At 49.3% G+C, this 20,438-nt stretch overlaps 7 protein-coding genes across 7 annotated transcripts; 5 read left to right on the forward strand and 2 right to left on the reverse strand.

The window, feature by feature from the left end:
- Window positions 1-593: 593 nt before the first annotated feature.
- Window positions 594-2,315, forward strand: EDB91DRAFT_1252044 (uncharacterized protein; the record flags this gene model as incomplete). Its single annotated transcript, XM_041323451.1, has 3 exons — window positions 594-649; window positions 702-798; window positions 855-2,315. 3 exons carry the CDS (start codon window positions 594-596, stop codon window positions 2,313-2,315), a joined length of 1,614 nt encoding a protein of 537 aa, XP_041173583.1.
- A 1,360-nt stretch (window positions 2,316-3,675) lies between these two features.
- On the forward strand, window positions 3,676-6,180 carry EDB91DRAFT_712457 (cytochrome P450). The gene is made up of 11 exons (XM_041328180.1): window positions 3,676-4,089; window positions 4,143-4,467; window positions 4,515-4,663; window positions 4,716-4,831; window positions 4,883-5,005; window positions 5,058-5,247; window positions 5,304-5,382; window positions 5,447-5,572; window positions 5,628-5,638; window positions 5,709-5,838; window positions 5,892-6,180. The coding sequence occupies exons 1-11, from the start codon at window positions 3,891-3,893 to the stop codon at window positions 5,974-5,976; spliced, it is 1,533 nt and encodes a 510-aa protein (XP_041173584.1). The 5' UTR covers window positions 3,676-3,890; the 3' UTR covers window positions 5,977-6,180.
- A 773-nt stretch (window positions 6,181-6,953) lies between these two features.
- EDB91DRAFT_1153567 (SET domain-containing protein) lies at window positions 6,954-9,935 on the reverse strand. Its single transcript, XM_041319526.1, has 15 exons — window positions 9,372-9,935; window positions 9,178-9,316; window positions 8,968-9,125; window positions 8,798-8,919; window positions 8,626-8,742; window positions 8,447-8,576; window positions 8,361-8,391; window positions 8,196-8,296; window positions 8,025-8,136; window positions 7,860-7,914; window positions 7,737-7,815; window positions 7,639-7,684; window positions 7,443-7,588; window positions 7,346-7,387; window positions 6,954-7,291 (listed from the first exon to the last, which is right to left on the reverse strand). The coding sequence occupies exons 1-15, from the start codon at window positions 9,925-9,927 to the stop codon at window positions 7,200-7,202; spliced, it is 1,926 nt and encodes a 641-aa protein (XP_041173585.1). The 5' UTR covers window positions 9,928-9,935; the 3' UTR covers window positions 6,954-7,199.
- A 77-nt stretch (window positions 9,936-10,012) lies between these two features.
- EDB91DRAFT_1153588 (WD40 repeat-like protein) lies at window positions 10,013-11,905 on the forward strand. Its single transcript, XM_041319527.1, has 8 exons — window positions 10,013-10,118; window positions 10,174-10,247; window positions 10,315-10,430; window positions 10,487-10,646; window positions 10,700-11,261; window positions 11,315-11,476; window positions 11,530-11,631; window positions 11,682-11,905. Exons 1-8 carry the CDS (start codon window positions 10,063-10,065, stop codon window positions 11,713-11,715), a joined length of 1,266 nt encoding a protein of 421 aa, XP_041173586.1. The 5' UTR covers window positions 10,013-10,062; the 3' UTR covers window positions 11,716-11,905.
- Window positions 11,906-12,082: 177 nt separating this feature from the next.
- EDB91DRAFT_1058526 (uncharacterized protein) lies at window positions 12,083-13,243 on the forward strand (the record flags this gene model as incomplete). The annotated part of the gene is made up of 1 exon (XM_041314166.1): window positions 12,083-13,243. One exon carries the CDS (start codon window positions 12,083-12,085, stop codon window positions 13,241-13,243), a length of 1,161 nt encoding a protein of 386 aa, XP_041173587.1.
- An 832-nt stretch (window positions 13,244-14,075) lies between these two features.
- Window positions 14,076-15,947, forward strand: EDB91DRAFT_1252049 (heterokaryon incompatibility protein-domain-containing protein; the record flags this gene model as incomplete). Its single annotated transcript, XM_041323452.1, has 4 exons — window positions 14,076-14,153; window positions 14,203-14,274; window positions 14,321-14,401; window positions 14,451-15,947. The coding sequence occupies 4 exons, from the start codon at window positions 14,076-14,078 to the stop codon at window positions 15,945-15,947; spliced, it is 1,728 nt and encodes a 575-aa protein (XP_041173588.1).
- Window positions 15,948-16,483: 536 nt separating this feature from the next.
- Window positions 16,484-20,347, reverse strand: EDB91DRAFT_1238898 (argonaute-like protein; the record flags this gene model as incomplete). Its single annotated transcript, XM_041321779.1, has 20 exons — window positions 16,484-16,659; window positions 16,715-16,803; window positions 16,865-17,120; window positions 17,172-17,231; window positions 17,285-17,372; window positions 17,424-17,581; window positions 17,631-17,722; window positions 17,779-17,858; window positions 17,910-17,925; window positions 17,978-18,087; window positions 18,139-18,203; window positions 18,256-18,389; window positions 18,436-18,461; window positions 18,517-18,657; window positions 18,709-18,864; window positions 18,912-19,409; window positions 19,465-19,528; window positions 19,582-19,697; window positions 19,745-19,914; window positions 20,056-20,347. 20 exons carry the CDS (start codon window positions 20,345-20,347, stop codon window positions 16,484-16,486), a joined length of 2,787 nt encoding a protein of 928 aa, XP_041173589.1.
- Between the last annotated feature and the right edge of the window lie 91 nt (window positions 20,348-20,438).

Genomic DNA, 20,438 nt, shown 5'->3' on the forward strand with positions numbered 1-20,438 from the left:
AGGACAGGGTTTAGGATAACGTACAGGCAGTGCCCTTTACATAAACTTCAAACTTCAAGCTTTAGTGGCGTACGCCCTAGTTCAGGGATCGGCTACCGTGCCGCAAGTACTACTAGGCAGTGTTCCAACTTCCAGAATTACCACTCAGCAAAGAAGGAACGACTCAGATTGTCTTCCTTTGTCTACGGTCTGTCTAGACCTGCTCACGCTTGTTCTACTAAGGGTAGCCGATCAATGACTTCCTTCTCCCGCGCATGCTTAGGTCTGAGGAGACAAGTGGCTTCGAGCCCGGCGTCAGTTTTATGCTCAAGCACCTCCTCGCACCTTGGTATTATGAAGGGACTGCGCATACTTGGAATACCAAACCGTTCGTTTGCACCGCATGGCGTCGTAGATTTAGCACACCATCGTCCGCGGGTAGCTTACCTCTCCACCACCAGCACGTGCGTCTAACCTTGATTAACGACCATCTCAAGTGTTTTTACAGACGGCGATGTTGCAGAGATATTCAGAATCATGATGTTTGCGCTGGTGTCGCGTCGTGTGGACGATCATCCTTGGCTGGATCTGGCAATCGGGAAAAACGCTCGATCATGCCATCGATCATCATGAACTCAGGCTTATGTCTGCCTCACAAGGCTCCTGTTAGGTGACTTCATTCGTAGTCGAAACACCGCGTGCAGTACTGAAAATTCAGCCAGACCTGCTCGTCTGCGATTTCTCGATAATTTGACGAGGCGGCTGTCAACCTCTCACTGTCCACGACTAGACGGCCAAGAGCTGAGCGTCTCTGAACAGGTGACGAATTTCTAGCCAAGTACTAGGCGTTAGCATCTGACATTTGTGCCAACCAGGGCAAAAGCATAAAAGACATATTCGAAGAATACGTCTTCAACGAGATGCCTACCCACATATTACAGCTGGATGATTACGGGCGGCCACTCCGACTAATGAGCCGAAACGAGCTGCAAGCAGACTATTTCCAGCAGTTTTCTGAGGCTGAGATCAAACATCGCCTAGACCAGCTTGACTTACAGTGCAGCGAAAAAGGAACGGTGACAAGGGAAACGGCGGTCCGCAGCCTTGTCAAAGATTCAATGAAATACGCTATCTTTTCCCATCGCTGGTTCCGCACAGGCGAACCGACATTCAGGGATATCATGAGGTTACCGCGGGGTCAAAGGTCGGGGGAAGGATTCATGAAGCTTGAGAAATTCTGCGAGAAGGCGTTTGCACATGGTTGTCGGCTTGCATGGTCGGACACGTGTTGCATCAATAAGAGGGATAGTTCAGAACTGGAGGAAGCTATCCGCGCAATGTTCAAATGGTACCGTAACGCGCATATCTGTATTGCCTACCTCCATCAGTCGTCGACGCCGTTCGACTTCGGCATGGACGAGTGGTTCAAGAGGGGATGGACCCTCCAGGAGCTTCTCGCTCCACACACGCTGAAGTTCTATCAGAAAAATTGGGAACCCATCAGTAATTCGTGCAACGACAAGGACGATGTTAAACTCGTCGACCACATCTCCCAGATTACGAAGATCCCCTCCGATGATCTGCAGAGGTTCACGCCCGGATTTACCCGCGTGCACGAAAAGATGGCGTGGGCATCGACTCGAAAGACGACGAGGATCGAGGACACCGCTTATTCCCTCATCGGTCTGTTCGACCTTAGCATGAGCGTGGCATATGGCGAAGGAAAGTGGGCATTCTACAGGTTGATGGAGACGATCTTCCATAGATGTCACGGATGGGATATCCTAGCTTGGGCGGGACCGTCATGTCCACACAACGAGGCCATCCCGGATGTCCCTCAGTGCTACACTGCATATGATCCAACGATGGCCCCAGAGCTAGAGACTGATGTCGGAGAATCACACTGGCGTGGTGACCAGTCTTTTGAGATGACGAAGAGGGGGTTGCAAGTGGAGACGCTTATCATTCCGTTGAAGACACCACCGGAGGATTCCGATACTTTGACCATCTCCCCAACGGACGACTCTTTTTACGATACCATTGCGACCTGCTTCGAAAATAAGGCAGGTGATATATGGAAGCGGAAGTACACACCCCAATGGGCAATAGGTCCGCAATGGGCAATTGGCGTATTGAATTACCAGGCCCTCGACGGACGCGTATACACTCACCAGGGGAGGATGCAGGCACACCGGCATTATGTCTGTTTACTGCTTCAGCTCGATTCATCCGTGAATATCAGGCGCCTGAGCTGGAAAAGAGTACTCACGAGAGATGTGTTGATTATCGAGACGAAGCGGGAACTCGAGGGGCAGCTTGAGACGATATGGCTGTAGATCTTGGAGATCTGTTGTATCTTAGACGAGTACTGATGCGATCGTACACCCACCACATCTTGCGGTAGGTCTTGAACATCGTGCCCAGTAGTGAGAGGGCTTGTTGAGGTTTGACACGTCTGGACTCTGCAGGATCCACTTACTATAGTAGTGGTACTTATACGGTGTTTTTGTTGTTGGCATCATCAGTCATATGCCCTATCGATGAATATGATACACGATATCATTTATGCACTGTTGTTTTAGAAATCGTCGGCTCGAATCACATTGTTACCTTTCATCGACGCAGGGCTGGGGGCTGTCCACAATGCCTGTTCGTCGACGAAGTTTCCGCTTCGAATTCACGTTCACCGCATATATTGATATACGGTACCGGGTGTTTTCGCTGCCCACCACCATCGACCACGGAGAAACCGAGGGTGGATCATATCAACACAAACGGCAAGCAAGGTGCGGCCCCAATGAATGGCTCGACTCGACTGGTCTAGCTGTTTACACTGAACGGACCAGAGACAAAAATTGACGTGATACTATCGAGAGCTATATCACAAATATGTACTTACAAAGTGCAGGCGTAGAGTAACCTTGGTTGCCGAGTTGGTAATTTAAGGTTTTATAGTACACAATGCACATGACTGGCAAGAACACGGAAAAAAAATAAACCTTATTACACATGTCCTCCTGGAGTCCTGAATCTTCTTACACTAGGCGACACATAAATATGTGTTTGTGTTGTCAGCATCAAGTTTGGCTTCCCGTAGGTAGACCAATAGAAGGAAGAAAGTCCTTCCTTCTATAAAGCATCAAGTCAGACAAGCTGAAGGACAAGGATGCAAAAAAACGAAACGGTGAGTTGCGCACCAGATCACTGACGTTAACCCCAGTGAGAATTGGACAGTGCGAGAGACGTCTGGGGAGTGCCGCATCGTGCCCAGCCAACTGAAACCGCCCTCGCACGATCTCGACAAGAAATACAGACGAATCCACGATGCAAAAGTGGTCAGGACTCAGTATGGTGCGCTGTCGTGCGGGGTTTATCAATCGATCAACCTCGGGTGTCTGCGGTTGTTCCGCGTCAGCTTGGAGCATATCATGATCTCACGCTCAATGAATAATTCAATTTAATCATGATGCATTGATGCTCCAAGTAATACAATATGTTGTTCAACGTCAGCAAGTACTGGCCCTAGTAGGAGTCTCGCCTAGGGCACCCTATTGCGTTAATCGCTCATGATGTGTAGCGGCACTCAAAAACGTATAAGGTGCGTTGCCGAACATCACCGGAGGCTTTCGTTTTCAAAGTACTACATCATGCCAGCATGATCATCTTGCCTGCACCCTATTGCGTTAATAGCGCATAAAAAATCGCTCACGCCATAGTCTAAAGCGCAGTCGGAGACCCATGGTACAGACGTCCGAGTTTCTGACATAAATTAGCGTCCCAGAAAGAGATATAATCGAGGAGAGGACTCTAGGCTTTTCGGCATTCGCTCTACTTTTTCATTCCAGACCTATCTCCTTCCTGGTCCTGATCACCACCCCGTTCTTCACTTGCTCGTCGTCTGCTAGTCGACCATGTTGACGATTACCAACGTTACTTGGTTGTACCTATGTCTTGCTGGTATCGGAGTGTATCTGGTGAAGCAGGTATTTACTGAGAACAATCCTGCACCATATCCCCCTGGACCCCTGGGGCTGCCTCTCGTTGGAAACGTCCAAGACATACCTCATGTCAAGCCCTGGCTCACCTTCGCCGAGTGGGGTAAGAAGTATGGTAAAAGCCTCCTGTTGTTCAAAAAAAACACGATTTCGATGTCTTGTGCGCAGGTCCTATTTCGCATGTCAATGTTTTGGGTCAGCACATCTTTGTGCTAAACTCTCTCAAGACTACGATGGAAATGCTGGACAAGAAGAGCACTGTGTACTCCGACCGTCCTGTTGTTCCTATGAGTGGCGAACTTATGGGCTATAAGCACACTTTGGGTTATCTCCGTTATGGTGAACGTTTACGTCTGTACCGCAAGAATTTCCATCGCATCATTGGCAGCCGCGCTGCCTTGGCTGTCTACAACCCGATCGAGGAGATCGAGACCCACCGATTCCTGAAGTGCGTACTCGCGAAACCTGACCAACTGCAAGGACATATTCGACAGTATGTTTTTATCTTCGCAATATTGGCTTGATCTTTGAATTTTATAGCACCGCTGGCGCTATCATCCTGCGCATCTCCTATGGTTATGAAGTAAAGGAGGAAAATGATCCCTTCGTTTTCCTTGCAGAACGCGCGTTGGACCAATTCTCGCGGTTCAGTATTACTGGCGATTTCATGGTTGACTTCTTGCCATGCTGTAAGGCCATAGTATTTCAACGTTTTCTCCCAATGGCCTGACTATGTTTTAGTGGCCAAGGTCCCTGAATGGTTCCCTGGTGCTGGCTTCAAGCGCATTGCTCGTGAATGTCGTGAAACACTCGAAGAGATGGCTGCTGCACCCTACAAGTTCGCCAAGGATCAGATGGTGACTAACATTTCTAGTTTGGCGACCACGCGCTATAGTTTTATTTTCCAGGCTGCTGGCATTGCCCTCAAGTCTTTCACCTTGGATCTATTGGATGGCCGTACTTTGTCTGCAGAAGAGGATCACATTGTGAAGTGGTCTGCTGTATCCCTATACGGCGGCGGTGCCGACACGGTTGGCCCCTCCCTGCATTTCGATTTTTTTTCACTAACACCTGTTTGCTCAGTCTGTTTCTGCAATCTATTCGTTTTTTCTGGCTATGACACTTTTCCCCGATGTGCAGAAGAAGGCCCAGGCTGAAATTGATGCTGTTGTTGGTCCTGATCGTCTTCCCTCCTTCGCCGACCGGGCCTCTCTCCCCTACACCGAGGCGCTTGCCAAGGAAGTCCTTCGCTGGAATGTTGTCGTTGCTAGCGGTACGCGAATCTCGCCTATCACAATCTCTAGTTGACAAGACGTATCTCAATGATAGCTGACCACAGCACCACCGAGGACGACATCCATAACGGGTACTACATTCCCAAAGGCTCCTTGATAATCCCTAACATATGGTTGGTACTTTCATTGTTCTGTATCCGATTTATTAACAGAGTTGAATGCTTGGAATTGCGACAGGTTCATGCTCAATGATCCGCAGACATATGCCAACCCCTCAGAATTCAACCCTGAGCGCTTTTTCGCCAAGGATGGAAAGGAGCCTGAGACTGACCCTCGCACGATGTGCTTCGGTTTTGGTAGACGGTAAGGACAGGTTGCTGTTCTATTGTGAGCGAAATGCTAAGTTCCTGCTCTGTAGTATCTGCCCAGGTATGCGCAACTCACAGAGGGCGCTGACCGACCAGCAGTTTTCTGACGTCGCTTTCTTTCGATTGTATAGGTCAGCACCTCGCGGATGCTTCCATCTGGATATCCACCGCGATGTCACTTGCCGTGTTTGATATTTCCAAGGTTGTCGAGAACGGCGTAGAGATCACCCCTGAAGTTGACCATTCATCTGGTTTTATCAGGTACGTCGCTCCTCATCTCGTGCCCGCGGTGCTCTGGACATACACACTCCTAGCCACCCCAAGCCCTTCAAGTGCTCGATTAAGCCTCGTTCTGACAAAGCTCTTGGGCTCGTTCAGCAAGATGTTAAGCATTGCTGACCAGTGGTTGTCCCACCTCGTTACACATCTAAGGTCAAACCAAACCAGAAGATGAAAGGTGGATCTCCTTACGTGACCTCGTAGTCAATAATTTGCAGGGAATTATAATAATGAAAAACTATACCTCGCTGGGCTGCATCATCGTACTTAATCCAATCGTGAAATGTAACTTCTGCTCATATTTTCTAGATTCTTATCAATGCGGTTCGTTCATTGCTTCAGGGCCGTGGTTACTACGAATACATGGGTGTGAAATTCTTGAGCAACCATACTATCATTCGACGGCCCGAAATGCACAATTTTCACTTATTGCTGAATAGCAACACAACAACAACATATATTCGTATCGGATCTACTGTAGTGTGTACCTTAGGTCTCTGCGCATTAGGCCCAACAAGAATTATTTTATTTTATTGCGAGCTTGTTGCAGCGGCAGCACTGGAAGTTGAGATGTCGAAAACACAATAGAAATGCACAATTTCGTCATACCATGTCACGCGCGGCACCTCGGCCAATACACAATGATATCCAAAGTCCGACAGCGCGCAAAGCGAATGAAAGTCCAGTGTTGGCGAATGCAAACAAAGCGGAGACTCAACCAAGCCGAGAGTGTGATTTCCCAATCTAGCCTGACTGTCACGCTTTGCTCATGAATCGTGAATAGCACAATGTGTGGTGGTGTTCTATTGACATAGAAACACCTGGAGTAGATTCAGAATGGTGTATTTCACATATGTTGAAGTTCTTATGTTGATAGGTTAATGGGATCTGGGTGGATCTTGGATTTAGTGTCCAAAAATCACTCATTTTGGGTACACTCGCACAATGTTTCATCTCAGGAAGGCTTCACAGCGCCGATTTTAAATATTTGATTTGGTAGTCTTATCGAACATATGCTAATACTTGTCCTCCATCTGTTCCGAATGAAATATATAGTGGTGAGCCCTGGAGTGCATTGTGCATTACCCATCGATTGTGCATTCCGAATCAGGTGATAGTACCGAATTGTCGTTGTGATGACTAGTGTCGGAGTCGGCACTGTGAAAATCGCCGAGCTCGTGAGAAGCTCTCGGGCCTCAGGAAGGAACTCGTATGTGTTCATTCAAGTCGTATCCGCTCCGCAAACCTTGGTTGTACATGCCTGTCTCCAATATTACATCGGACGCATTCTGACGGTTGGAAATCTTCTATGTACCGTAGAACCAATACTCAAACCCGCTACCTCAATCGTTTAACGGTTCCGAACCCTGCTCTTGTGACCAGTATTTGGAGCCGTAATGAAAGACAAGCTCCTGTCCACGAGCCACTGCCTTAGCTTTGGATAATACCGTTAGTAGAGCGATTCGATACCGCCGTCTGGAAACCTTACTGGTGTAAAACCCGATGTGATGCTCCCCATTAACAAGGAGAGCTCGGGTGCATATCATTCAGCTGATAGGCACAACTAGCTCCATGCTGTGACTTACCTTCTGTCGTACAATTCGCCTTTGCGGCGGGTGAGTGGTTCAAGAAACGAGTGGCATTTCCGACCGGGGCAGCATCAAACATCTCGTCAAAGTTGTTGGGTGAGAACTCAAACAGATAATTACGATGGCTGTAATTGGTGATATCACTGTATGAAGTGAGGACGTTGCAGTCGATGCCATCAACGTGAAGGCGTACTGTAGATAGTCAGCGTCTTCGTGCTTCATGAAGATGCCGACGTAGTCTGAGCCAAAACATGAGGGGTTGCGTTCCAATGTCGCGAGGAATGGCATCACCTCCGATGTAATCGCCCCGCTTCATGTTTTCCGCTGCGAAAGCTCCTAGGCCGAATTTAGCCCGCTTGATCTCGACAGCCTGGCCAGTGGTAAGCGTGAGTCAGGGACAAAGCGCGTCCTTACCTTGGCGTCATTTCGCTGAAGCCTCGTGTTCTCGCATGGCTTTTCAGTTGCACCTGATCAATGGTCATTTGCACTAAGTCACACACTTGAACTTGTTAATAACGAAGTCTGACCTCTAAACTGGAATTTAGTTCACCCTAACAATGTTTGAATGGTGTGCCCTACTTTGCATCGCAGTTCGTACATATCCCAGGCAAACATTCTCGAGTGTGTTTAACACACGGGCAAGTTTTTGAATGGCAGCGTTTGCATTTGCAACCGCGAAATTGACGAACACCTAAAGTCATTTGTTTGAAATTTGACCCGTGCCACGATGTGAAACATGACCATACGAACATTTTATACCACACCGACAAGCCAGTTGGCAGTGTCGTTTCTGAGAGTAGCAACGGCACTGCGCATCTTCACAGGGACCCTTATGATTGCAAGGCTCGATGCTACATCACAAAGAATTCCATAATTTCCATCTGGCTATTAGCTTGATCATACAGAGAAGCTTACGGAGCGAATTTTTCATGAGAGCTCGCGTCTTCTGCAATCGACCGTGAGCCAGGACCCATAGTCACCCAACAGAAAATTTGGAGTACCAAAATCGAGACGAGGCTTTCGAGCCTTTTTCTCTGTTCTGCGATTCTGTGTATGGCTTTCCTCATCGCCTGTGGGGTCATCATCATATATGCTATGCTCTGGAAATATGTGAGATCGTTGAACAAAGACCTTGAGAGAGGTAAGACTGGCAGCTCAGGGTGTATGTGAATGTGATTACTTCTCGACACGGCTTGAAGCAGAGAACTGCAAGCTGACAAGGGAATAGGTCGGGGGAGATTGATAAGATTGTTTTCAGTGTCTCTTTATCGGATTCGTTCTCCCAGTAGACTTTGTCCTATGAACCGCGCAGATCAGGGATGAACGTGTGGGTGCTCAACAATAATGACAACCATGTAAGACTCGTCTGTTAGACGGAAACATTCTTCTCCACAAGGCTCTCCTTCACTGAGTCGCATGCTTTGGCTGGTTACCTTGGGCCTAACACCTCCGAACAACGCAGACCGAGGATGCGCTAGCAGAACACATGAATGGGGGGGAAATCAAATTACACTGAACTTACAATGCGTCGTGCACAGAGTGCGCAGACAATTAAGGTTTGGACAAAAGGTCGCAAGAAGTGACGACAACCTTTGACAAAGATTGTCAACTGCAGGTTCAAAGCTAGACTCCAAGTCACGCTCAGTATCAAACGGTCTTCCAGGCCAGTGAAGGAAATCTCTGCATAAAGCAATGAGAACGTCTTGCGAGGACGTGAAACAAGCGGGCGAACCGCTGGTGTCTCTCCCATAAAAGGCCCCCATTGTACAATTCACGCAGTGGTTTGAAGATGTCCATCCTATCAATGTCCTTCGGCGAGATATTGTGAATGCTGTCTAGTCGGCGGACAGTTTCGATTTGGATCATTTCCACTGGAAATACAATCTCCAGTGGCGGTTTTAGCATGTTGAACCAATCATGGCTTACAGTCTGGATCAAAGTCTTCTTCCCATGCGAAGCACGGAAAGGGTTCTAGATATTCGTCGACCGGGAAGTCCTCGTCGTCAGCATACGGGATGAAGAGAACTTTGTCGCTTAGTTGGCGGCCAGGTTTAATGCTTTGATTGATTGGTGGACAAGATTCGTAGGGAGGGTGGGATTCAAAAGTAGGATCGACAGAGATCTCCACCACCTCCAAGGGGTATGATATACCTCGACCGTCAGCATCGTACTGCGTCACTATCAGGGAAGATCGGTTTGGGTTCTCTTGCATCTCTGAATCCTGAAGGGCTGGGTCGAATAGTTGATCTATCATTTTATTGTATTTCTGTTGCGCTCCAGGGACTCGTCGGCCAGCGAAAGAGTCGATAACCCGTTGGCACTCCCTAGGTTCCCATTTATAAAATTCTTTCCAGACTTCTTTGTAGATTTGCAAGCCCAGCTCCCGCAGCTTGATAGATTCGGATGACCGAGGCTTGGAGTTGAATAGGTCGCCCCCTTCCGTTCTATCGATGTACAGTATCGGCTCTGAGTCCGAGTCCATATCGAAAGAGAACAAAGGTTTTGTTAGGAACACGTTCTGGACTTGGTCGAGTCCATGATGTTTGTAGTTGTTTGAAAGGCACAGTAAAGTAGCAATACCAGGTGACCAGAGCGCATTACATCTCATTCCGCTACCATGGCAGAGAAGTTGAACGCCAATATGCTCTTTGCTAACTTCAACCAGGATTTCTCGTGAGTCTTAAGACTTACAAAGACTTTCTATAGCTTGCTCAAACCGTACTTTTAGGTGCATATCCGTTGGAACACGAAAAGGTTACAGCATAACCAATTGCGATCCATTCGGGAGAGTCTACACGATGAGTGGGTCCTTATCCTGTCTTGTATGGGTGTTGTGGACACTGAATTGACAGGAACATCTTATACTTAGATGACGGCGCGCGTGGCATCGTTGAAATGCTGTTCTGCACTTCGCTCATTGCGCTAGTCGGTGCCGCTGATCAACCCCAGTCCAGTCCACGGAAACTGCAGATTGTCAATACAAAGGTGTGTATCCTTTCAAATGTTTATGTAATTCAGATTGTCACACTTTACCCTCGCAGCGACAATCCATGATCTGCGAACTGCTGTTCCCGTCCTCCATTCTTGCTGTCAAACTGAACAGGAAAACTCTTGTCATTGTATTGGAAATCGAAATATATATCTATGATATATCCAATATGCGTCTTCTGCACATCATAGAGACCACACCCAACCCTGAAGGTGAGCGCGTCACCCATCGCTCTCGCCAAAGATCTACAGCTGAGCTGTACCAGCAACATGTGCCCTCTCACCATCCGCTGACAATTCCTACCTTGCATATCCGTCCCCTGTCCCTTCTCCTACCACTCAATCGCCTAGTCAGGCCTCCACCTCACAGGCACCATCCTCTAGTAATCAATCCGGCGACGTTCTCTTGTTCTCTACACGCACCTTGACGGTCGCCAATGTAATCCAGGCGCACAAATCGCCGATCTCTTTCCTTTCCATCAATTCGACAGGTACTATCCTTGCCACTGCATCCGACAAGGGTACCGTCATCCGGGTTTGGAGCATCCCTGGATCAGAGAAACTGTACCAATTCCGTCGGGGAACCCGCGAGGCACGGATACATTCGATCAACTTCAATGTGGTGTCGTCCTTGCTTGCTGTCAGCTCTGCACATGACACAGTGCACATCTTCAAGCTCGGTCCTCAGAAAGGTCCACCATCTTCGTCCAGTAAGAAGAATGAGGGCCTGTCTAGCCCCCCTGAGTCCATTGACGGCAGGGAGGGGTCTGCAGGAATGGATGGAGGCTATGAAGCATTCGCTGACGAACGTAAGAAGAGTGGTGTTTCGTACGTTGATTCTATTCTCGTACAGTCTAGAGTTTCTTTCTGATGTTGTCTAGGATGAGTCTTCGTCGGAAGTCGCTGCAGATGACCAAGAGTCTGTCGCATTCAGTTGGGGGATATCTTCCTAACACATTAACCGAGATGTGGGAACCATCTCGCGACTTTGCGTTCTTGCGACTACCAACAAGTGGAGCAAGATGTATTGTTGCGCTCAGCGGGTACGATTCAATGTCTTTTTACTTCTGCCATAGTTTTCTTATGTTCGGTTCAGTACTCTACCCCAGGTGATGGTCATTTCGTCCGAGGGCTACTTCTACTCGTACAACATCGATCTGGAGAACGGTGGTGAGTGTTCCCTGATGAAGCAGTATAGGTGAGCTTTTCTTGTACATTTCACTTTCATAGTTAACCACCTAGCAACAGCTTACTTGACCCTGATTCGGCCGGTATGGAGTAGCGGTTCTCTTTTGTTCTCTTCTTCGCACGGATAGTTTGAAGTTCGCACTCACCTTGTATAATGTACTCACAGTCTAGTTCACCGGGTACTATACAAGATCAGTCGTATTTTTTCTTACATTGACTTGTTTTGAGTTTCGTTGCCAACGCGGGTGCTTTTTGCCGGTCGGAAACAATTCAGGTCAAGTGACACAAATTCTAGTAAACGTTCGACACGTGTTTGCGCTGCGCTGCTCTGCAGGCCGGAGTTCGTTACGACTGCGATCACGACTTCAACTTATTTCTTGACCTACATACTTTTCGCTAGCTTTGTACCGGAAAACTATACCCTCACACCCTCACACAGTGCACCTTTTTGGATTACACTAATGGCTGTAGACAACTTCTCCTACAGGGACAGCATACGAGCTGCTCTTGCCTCGTGCATACCATGTTTCAGCAGCACAGTGCCTGTCGACTCCAATGATAACACCCGCAGCGACGTCAGATCCCACAGGTCGCCGTCAAACGAGCTCGAGGGGCTCTTGCGCGACACAGACACAGAAGCAGAAACGCTCTCCCTACACTCAAACATTGGAGCGGGGCGGAGAAAACCACGAAAACGCCCTGCATTCTCGCTCACTCTCTTTGGATACACATTATTCGGCCGCCCGCCGATTTACCTTTCGGACGATGAAGACGAACGGGGGTGGAGGGGGAGAGCACTCGGCACCCCATCTTCGTCTACGCTGGACTCGGACGCGGCACCACTAGACTCGTCAGTTATTGCTCGCCTGTCATCTCCAGACCGTGCAGAAGCTGAGCAACAGAGGCGGGAGGAGGAAGCACGGCAGAAAGCAGAGAGGAAGGCACGGCGCAGGGAGCGGAGGGAACGCGAGCGCATGTCTGCTCTGCTCTCGCTAAACGGTGGCTCTCTTGCTGAAGGCGATGATTTTGAGGGGTTCCAAGGCAGTGGAGAAGCCCCAGTATCCTCGCTGCCAGCCCCTGATTTTGGGTTGTTTGTACGGGCGCAAGAAGAACTGTCAGCCATAAGCGGGAAGGGAGAAGGCTCAGAGGACGCTGATGATGCAGACCTCGGCGGGGAGTTGTACACCCGCAAGAAACGCCAATCTGCTGTTTGGAGTGGTTCGGGTTCAGATTCTCGCTCTCGGACTTCTGCTTCGATCTCCAACGGAGATCCAACTCTATATTACAACCATCACCAACACGCACAAGCTGTCCCATCTTCCTATCCACACACCCAGATGCACCTGCCAAAACCAGCAAAAAAGTCAAAGCACCACGCGTCAAAACGCTTCTCGCCTCTCTCGTCTTCGACAGCATCACAATCCACGGCACCATATACTCCCACTCAGTCTGTATCTGCGTCTCCAGCTGTCACTACATTACCTATACCCCAAGAGCGCATGGAGCGCGTCATCGAGGGAGAGAATGCACGGGGGTTTCCGAGCGTTGGGCTTTCGGGAGCAAGAGGGAAAACGAAAGACATGGGCGCGTTCCTCGCGAGTCGGGAGGCTGCTCAGCCGTGAGTGGGAATGTATTCTAGTGTCCTTCGTCTTTTGGTATGCACATCTATATCGATATCTATCATATTTGGATACTTATGACTTATGTTGTTCCGTGGACGGGGTGCATATTGTTCTAATATCAACGATTTTTAGACCCTTAAGCTTGCATCTTGGTCCGAGAGGACATGTCGGCTTGACCACTCGCTAAAGAAGTTGCAGGAATATTGCTTCTATTCACCCTATCTTCGTGACAGAGCGACTGGGTGCGTGTCGTTTGAGCTGGCGGAGATCGCGCAAGAATCTGACTGGCGCACTGCTTAGAACACATACGTGAAGGGTCGGAACTTAACTTGATCAACCACTGTCTTGACCTCCGTTTCACAATTTGATCAATACAGTGCCCAATGCAGATCTGGAAACGACTAGCTCAGTTTTGACACGTTTTGGGGTTCATGCCATCACGCGGACCAAAGCTGTAGGTGACCTGGGACGTAGGGCGATGGGGCAGTGACTTCTAAGGTGCGTCAACGCGGTGATGATTGAAGGACACAGCTTGATACCAAACTAATACGTGCTATCCAAGTTTATCTGCGCGATCTGCTGTCCTTGGAATATACAGCTCAAAGCTTCTAGATAAGGTTTCAAGCGGAGGTCCATTCGAAGCCCTGCGGAATGAGTAAGACTTCGAAACTTAAATCGATGCTGCAGCATTGCAGTATCGTGGGTTCAGGGTATTGGGCTACATATACAGACGCGGAGACCTCTGGTACCAATGTAACGAAGAGTACTCCTCCTTCGTCGACGTGGCAAGCTCATCCCCTTTTTCATCCCTGTTCGCCTCGATTCAACAGAAATGGGTCGGTTCCTGGAAGACCTCGTGCACCAAGCGATGGAGCTCACCATGGAGGAGGATGATCAGAGAGCACTCAAGGTGAGGGACGTTGCCAAAGTGGTAATTGCACCGTCTTATGGCTTGAAAGGCGAAATTCCACAAGTTAAAGCAAGAGGTCATTGACGATGTCCGGGTTATTTTCCCCCACGGACAGATAACCGTATGAGGTCGCATTAGCTGATAGTATCTATCTGACCGTCCACTAGCCGCCGACACTGGGCATCCGAGGCATCAAAGTCAAGCTTCCACCAAAAGATCCCAATGGCTTGAATGGTCCAGATATCCCTGTCAGTATTACTTTCTTCTATGTGATATCCGGCTCATGTTCAACGGCAGGGCCCTTCTGCGCCTGGGATACCCGAGGTTATAAGCATATTCAATGCATATGTGCAAAATGAACTACCCACGTACCTCATTTACGTGCCAGACAAAAGGCTTGTCGGTCGCAATGAGGTGAAGCGGATGTTCCGCAAAGAGGTCACCTTGATTACGGAGGAGGCTATCCACAGTCGCCTGGTCGAGCTGAGGGAATCGTGCCCCACGGCGGAGAGGGAGGACGCGATCAAAGATCTTGTCAAGGACATTGTGAAGTACGCTGTCCTCTCGCACCGCTGGCTCGATAGCGGCGAACCCACCTTTTACGACATCTTGAAATCGTTCGAACCATATGGTTATGAGAAACTTGTGAAGTTCTGCGAGAAAGCCAGCGAGTTCGGGTGCCGGTTGGCATGGTCCGACACGTGCTGCATCAACAAGGACAGCAGCACCGAGCTCGAAGAAGCCATCCGGTCGATGTTCAAGTGGTACCGTGATGCTCATGTGTGCATTGCATACCTCTCTGATACCACCTCGATCGACGATCTCCATCAAGATGTATGGTTCACTCGCGGATGGACACTGCAAGAGTTGCTTGCACCATGGAGGATGAAGTTTTATGGCAAGAACTGGCAGCCGCTTACCAGCGATGTCGACGACAAGGAAAACTTGGAGCTCATGGCTGCGCTTTCGCGTGCCACGAGGATACCTCTCGATGACCTCCGTCATTTCCAGCCAGGCACAACCAACGTCCACGAGAAAATGATGTGGGCTTCCACTCGGACAACCACACGTATCGAAGATGTCGCTTACTCTCTCATTGGAATCTTCGACGTGAGCATGATGGTAGCATATGGAGAAGGAAAACGAGCGTTTCACAGGCTGATGGAGGCAATCATCCAGAAGTGCGATGAATGGCAGATCTTCGCATGGGCGGGGCCAAGTTCACCCGACAGTGCTGCATTCCCAGACTCGCCGAGATGTTACCGTCCCCTCAATCCAGTTGATAGCAACGACGTTCTTCTGCCATCTACAGTGTGGCGCGGCGATCAGAATATTGTCATGACGAAGCGCGGGTTGCAAATTCAAGTGCTCCTTGTTGACTTGTCACAACAGGAGGTCACCGTTTACGAGAAGATTGGCACTACGGACGTCCGGACTGACGCGTACTCTAGCTATACTGCAGGGGTCGTGGACTACTGGTGTTACGATGTGAGTGGAGAAGGCATTCTTCAGCCGGAGCAGGAACATCTCTGCGTGTTGCTCCATCCTGATCCCCGTAGCCCATATGCTGGTTGGCGCAAGGTTACGACAGCTAACCTTGTGACCATACGTACGAAGAGCAAGCTGCGAAGGACTCTGTCAACAGTTTGGCTATTGTCATCAACTCCATTAGCGCCCAAACTAGCGCCATTGTCACGTGACTTAATACCAACCGCCCACATCTCGGAACTTACCGAAGACTCCTCCGACGAAGATGAGGTATTCCTTGACGCCCCAGAATCATATGATCCGTAGAATATTCTATATCATTCTATCGACTTGCGCTTGCCCTAAGTACTCAGTAGGAAAATGTGACACTCGTTACAATCATGTAATCACTTTCTATCACAAAAACACCTGCGAAAAACGTGACTGCTGACTTGTGCAATGTGCAGGATCTCACTGCACTGCCCCAGTCACTTATCGTATCATGATTGGATATCAACGTTAACAGGGGCCCCTTCTGCTACCTGCGTCCAAACTTCAGCCACTGCCAGACACATCTGGATCCTGTATCGACGGCGATGCACGTTGCAGCGAGACTAAGCCTGAACACGTCATGGTCGTCACTCCAAACAGTATATGTCAAGTCACGCGGTCCCAAATGGTATTCGTGCAAGGTATAGTTTATACAGAGGTGGGATGTAATGAGACTAGTGACCAGTGAGGCTCGGTCATACAATTGGCAAGAGGGACTTCAAATATCGAAACAGACGAGCAGTTGTACGAGCGAAAAAGTGTAATATTACAGCTTTGTAATTGGGGTATTCAGGCGGGTAAAGTGACAACGTTCAAGAGAAATACATCAAGCTCGCCATGTTGGCATGCAAAGGCTTGAACCCACGCTTGTAAGCTTCGAGGGTACCCTCGGCTTGAGTAGTATCGAGCTGCGTCGCAGAATCAGAGAAATCGACGTTCCCCTGGGGGTCGTAGTGGTTCTTCGCGCGGGAGCAAACAATGTCCGCATCTGATACACAAATTAGTCCCCTATTCAGCAGCGATCGTGTCGGCCATAGACTCACAGTAAACAGGAGCCGGGATCGATACAGATCGTGTTGACCGTGCATATACATGGCACAAAGCAAATGAGAGGGATTGGAGGCCATCGGCGCTGGAAATGTAACCATTGTCAGCATACAATCCATCACATAGGAGCGTGGAGGTAAGTTTACGTGAAGTTATTCTCGTCATAGAGGACATTGTAATGGGCGGGACGACTCGTGCCGAGAAGACCACCATGGCTCTGAAGGTACCAGTCGAATTCGGTAGGGTGAGCAACAACTTGATCCACCACAGTGCCCGCAAGGCAGTTTCCACTCTTATCTTGTTCGCTGGGCCCAGAGCCACTGGGGAAGAAGCGAACATGATGCCGCTTCGCGACGATGATGATAGTGATCTTGGGATTAATCTTCAACTCGGCGCAAGCATCTGGGTAGGTTGTTATATTTTGACTGTGTTTCTCAAGGAACACAAACGTGCCTTTGATGGATTGAAGTTCGGAATCGAGAACTTGCTTGAACTGTCCCTCAGAAACACCATCTACGTTACATGCTTAGTAAATGGACAAGGTATTAATGACTTCAGCAACGAACCTCTGTAAAAGATCAGACGTGTAGGGGCAAGATTGCCCGTCTTCTTCTCCGCAAACTGGCGGTACTTCATATACATTGTGAGGACGTGCTAAGAGTTCGTGATTAGTGCCGGCAATCCATAAGCACAAGGAACGCTCACCTTCGCCATGTCTTGAAGGTCCTCGATAATCTCAACGCGAGATGCTTGGACGCGACTGGTGGCAATGTATTTGGCGGTGTCGGAATCAACATTACCGACAAGTGCGGTAAATGAGGGACGGCCGTCAGAGCCGGGTGCAGGGTGGATCACGTCGGCGCCTGGCGGACTGTTTGACTCCACGATACAGTAATGTAACAACGGGCTTACCCATTACAATGGTAGGTTGACGAGGGTCAGTAAGCACAGTTACCGACGAGGGATCGGGGATAGTGTTGATCCCACCCAGCTTAACATTGACCCTGTGACAAATACGCATCAGATAAAATTTTAGGATGTTTGATGGATAGTCACGTACTTCAAACAAACATTTGCGTAATACTGAGGTTTGGCGCGGAAACATTTCTGGCTCTTAAGGCACTGAGTGGCGACACCGACCTAAAATCATAATTTCAAAGGTCATACGGCGGGCTCATCAAGCAGGCTTACTGTAACATCTCCAAAACTACGCAAAATGCCATGAGTCACTGATGCAAGACGAATGGCGAGGAATTTACTGTTTAACTGCAGTGTAAATATCATTGCCATTCTCCGGCAGAACCACGACAATGAGCTGCGGGCGCTGTTTCGTCTTTGTGAAACACTCAGTGCCAGCGGCACGCAATTGCTGAAGCAGGCGTTCGAGTCATATTCAGATACTTTGCAGAATAGCACTTACGTCCGCAATTCGGCCTTGACCGTTTTGCCAGCTAACCATCGGCTTGTCGTCGGTGACACGGATACCTGTTGGAATGTATCAAATCTGACCCAAGATGTTATCGCATGAGCCACTGACCGACGTCCTTGAAGCTCCTCAGCATGCCGTCGATCATGTCTTGGGCAGCCTGTGGGTTGAAACGCTGTTGCCTCTCATAGACGACCACAATCCATCTGTCAATGGACGCAGGTCGGAAGAAGCGTTTATCGATCCTAGAATCCCATGAGCAACGTAGAGATATCGTATAACAACACCCACATGTTCCACGCGCCGTTACTCGGTGTCTAAGGAACATTAAAAGATCAGTACGTAGAAAGGCAAACACAACATGACACTGACGATGGTTGGCTGCGCGCTACCCACACCATACTTCAATTTGGGCGGTTGCAAAACGCGGGCTGTTACTGTGAGCGGTCCTGCGGTATCTTCGACGTGCATGCCGAACTGGCGCACGTATTCCGACTGGCCATATTGAAGGACCTAGCGAAGATCTCGCTGAGCATAGCGCGCTTTAGAGGACAAAGATCATACCGAAAGACCGTTCGTGATGCTTGCGAGGCGGTCACTAGGTCGCTTTGTAGCAAAATCCAGGACGTCCTTCGTTTTCTCTGGCGGTACCTGCTTCCGCATGATTTGACCTGGTGGAACCGTGCATAGTTCCAGAGGGATCAAGGCGCCGCTGCCAACCTACAAAACCTGATTAGATGCGTTGAGATCTTCTACGAATGACCTACCTCAATGCAAAGATTGTTTGGGAACCTCAAAGGACGGTTGAGGATCGTCTGGAAATACTGAGCGACGGTCCTGCTGGTTCCATCCCGCAAGGTGAAACTTAGATCCGCAGCCCCTGCGCTGCTCAACTTTTTGACGACGCGAGGGGTCTTGTTTTCACCAGCATATGTCGATTTGACCCGGATGCCTGAAACAAAGCGTTGTAAACGAATTCGCTCACGATCTGGCAGGCCGTTTCGCGGGCTAAGCAGCGCGTGTTGTCCAGGTCTACCGAAGAACTCAAGACAGAGATCCATCAACGGTCCGGCCTTGTACATTGTTCCAGTCGAGATATCGACGTTGATGAGGAGTTGTCCAATTGCGGGCCTCACAGACTGAAAATAGCCACGCCACAGGACAAGACCTGAACCGATGTCCTTCGTCTCCCGATCGGTGAAGAAAGATCGAACATTGAAGGGGTACTTCATTGTAGGTTCCATACGGACAACGACATTCAATGCCTATGGAAACGTGACGTCAATCACCAATTGAAGCGCCCCTTACGAAATTACCTACTGTCAAGGCGGTTAAAACATTGTTATCATGAGATTGTTGACCTTGAATAAAACGTTGCAGCACTCTAACAAAGAAAATTTACAGCTCAGCAACGTCCAGAGAAGTAAAATAACCTACTCTGGGTTGATTTGGGCGACTTTGGTTAGCTTGATTTTATACACCTTAGGACCTCGGCCTCCCGTGTTTTCCCCTGGGCTTCCGCGATTGGGATCGTCGGAGAGGCACACGTCAAACTACATAGATGTAAACCACGAGCATTGAGCATATCAGAAAAACATACCGATTGGCTGTTCTGCGGGCCAAAAGGCAGTTCTCTGGGAGCGAAGAGGTTTTTTCGCCCGTCGTAAACAGCACGAGGGGTAAATACATCGACAGCATCGATAGTCTGGAGGTGGTGGATTAACTCCATATTGAGGCGCGCCGGCAGGACCTTCTCATCGGGGGAGATCACTGATCGCACAGATTGACACGGCGATCAACGGCAAGTCACACGAATGATCACCAGCTTCAGTACTTACCCACTAGATCGCACAAAGAAAAAATCGTTGAGATCAGACGATGGGACGAGAGTCGAAAAGAGACAATACCAACCGTCGTAGTGATAAATGATACTCTCAGGCAAACTAATCTTGAAGAAGTTGGAGAAAACAGACACTGCTCTGCCTGCCGTTCCATATCCAGGTCGTTTTACGCCCACGGCCTGAACATGGGTTCCAGGCAGAGCGGCGGGGCCAATGCGAGGAGATGCTGCTCCCCCACCTGGGCCGCCGCGAGGAGGTGGTCCACCACGAGGGCCGCCGCGACCACCGCCACGACCACCTCTAGCGCCGCCGCCGCCGCCACCGCCTCCACGAGTCTGTCCTGGAGCTGCGCGAGGTGGCATGAAGTAGAATGATAGGAAACGAAATGATGACGATCAGCAAACAGGAGGAAAAGCCTTTGTTTGTGAAACCTTTGTTTGTTCAACTTTTGGC

This window comes from Suillus paluster (genome assembly GCF_016628075.1).
Source record: "Suillus paluster strain FC165 chromosome Unknown EDB91scaffold_62, whole genome shotgun sequence".
Taxonomy (NCBI): Eukaryota; Fungi; Basidiomycota; class Agaricomycetes; order Boletales; family Suillaceae; genus Suillus; species Suillus paluster.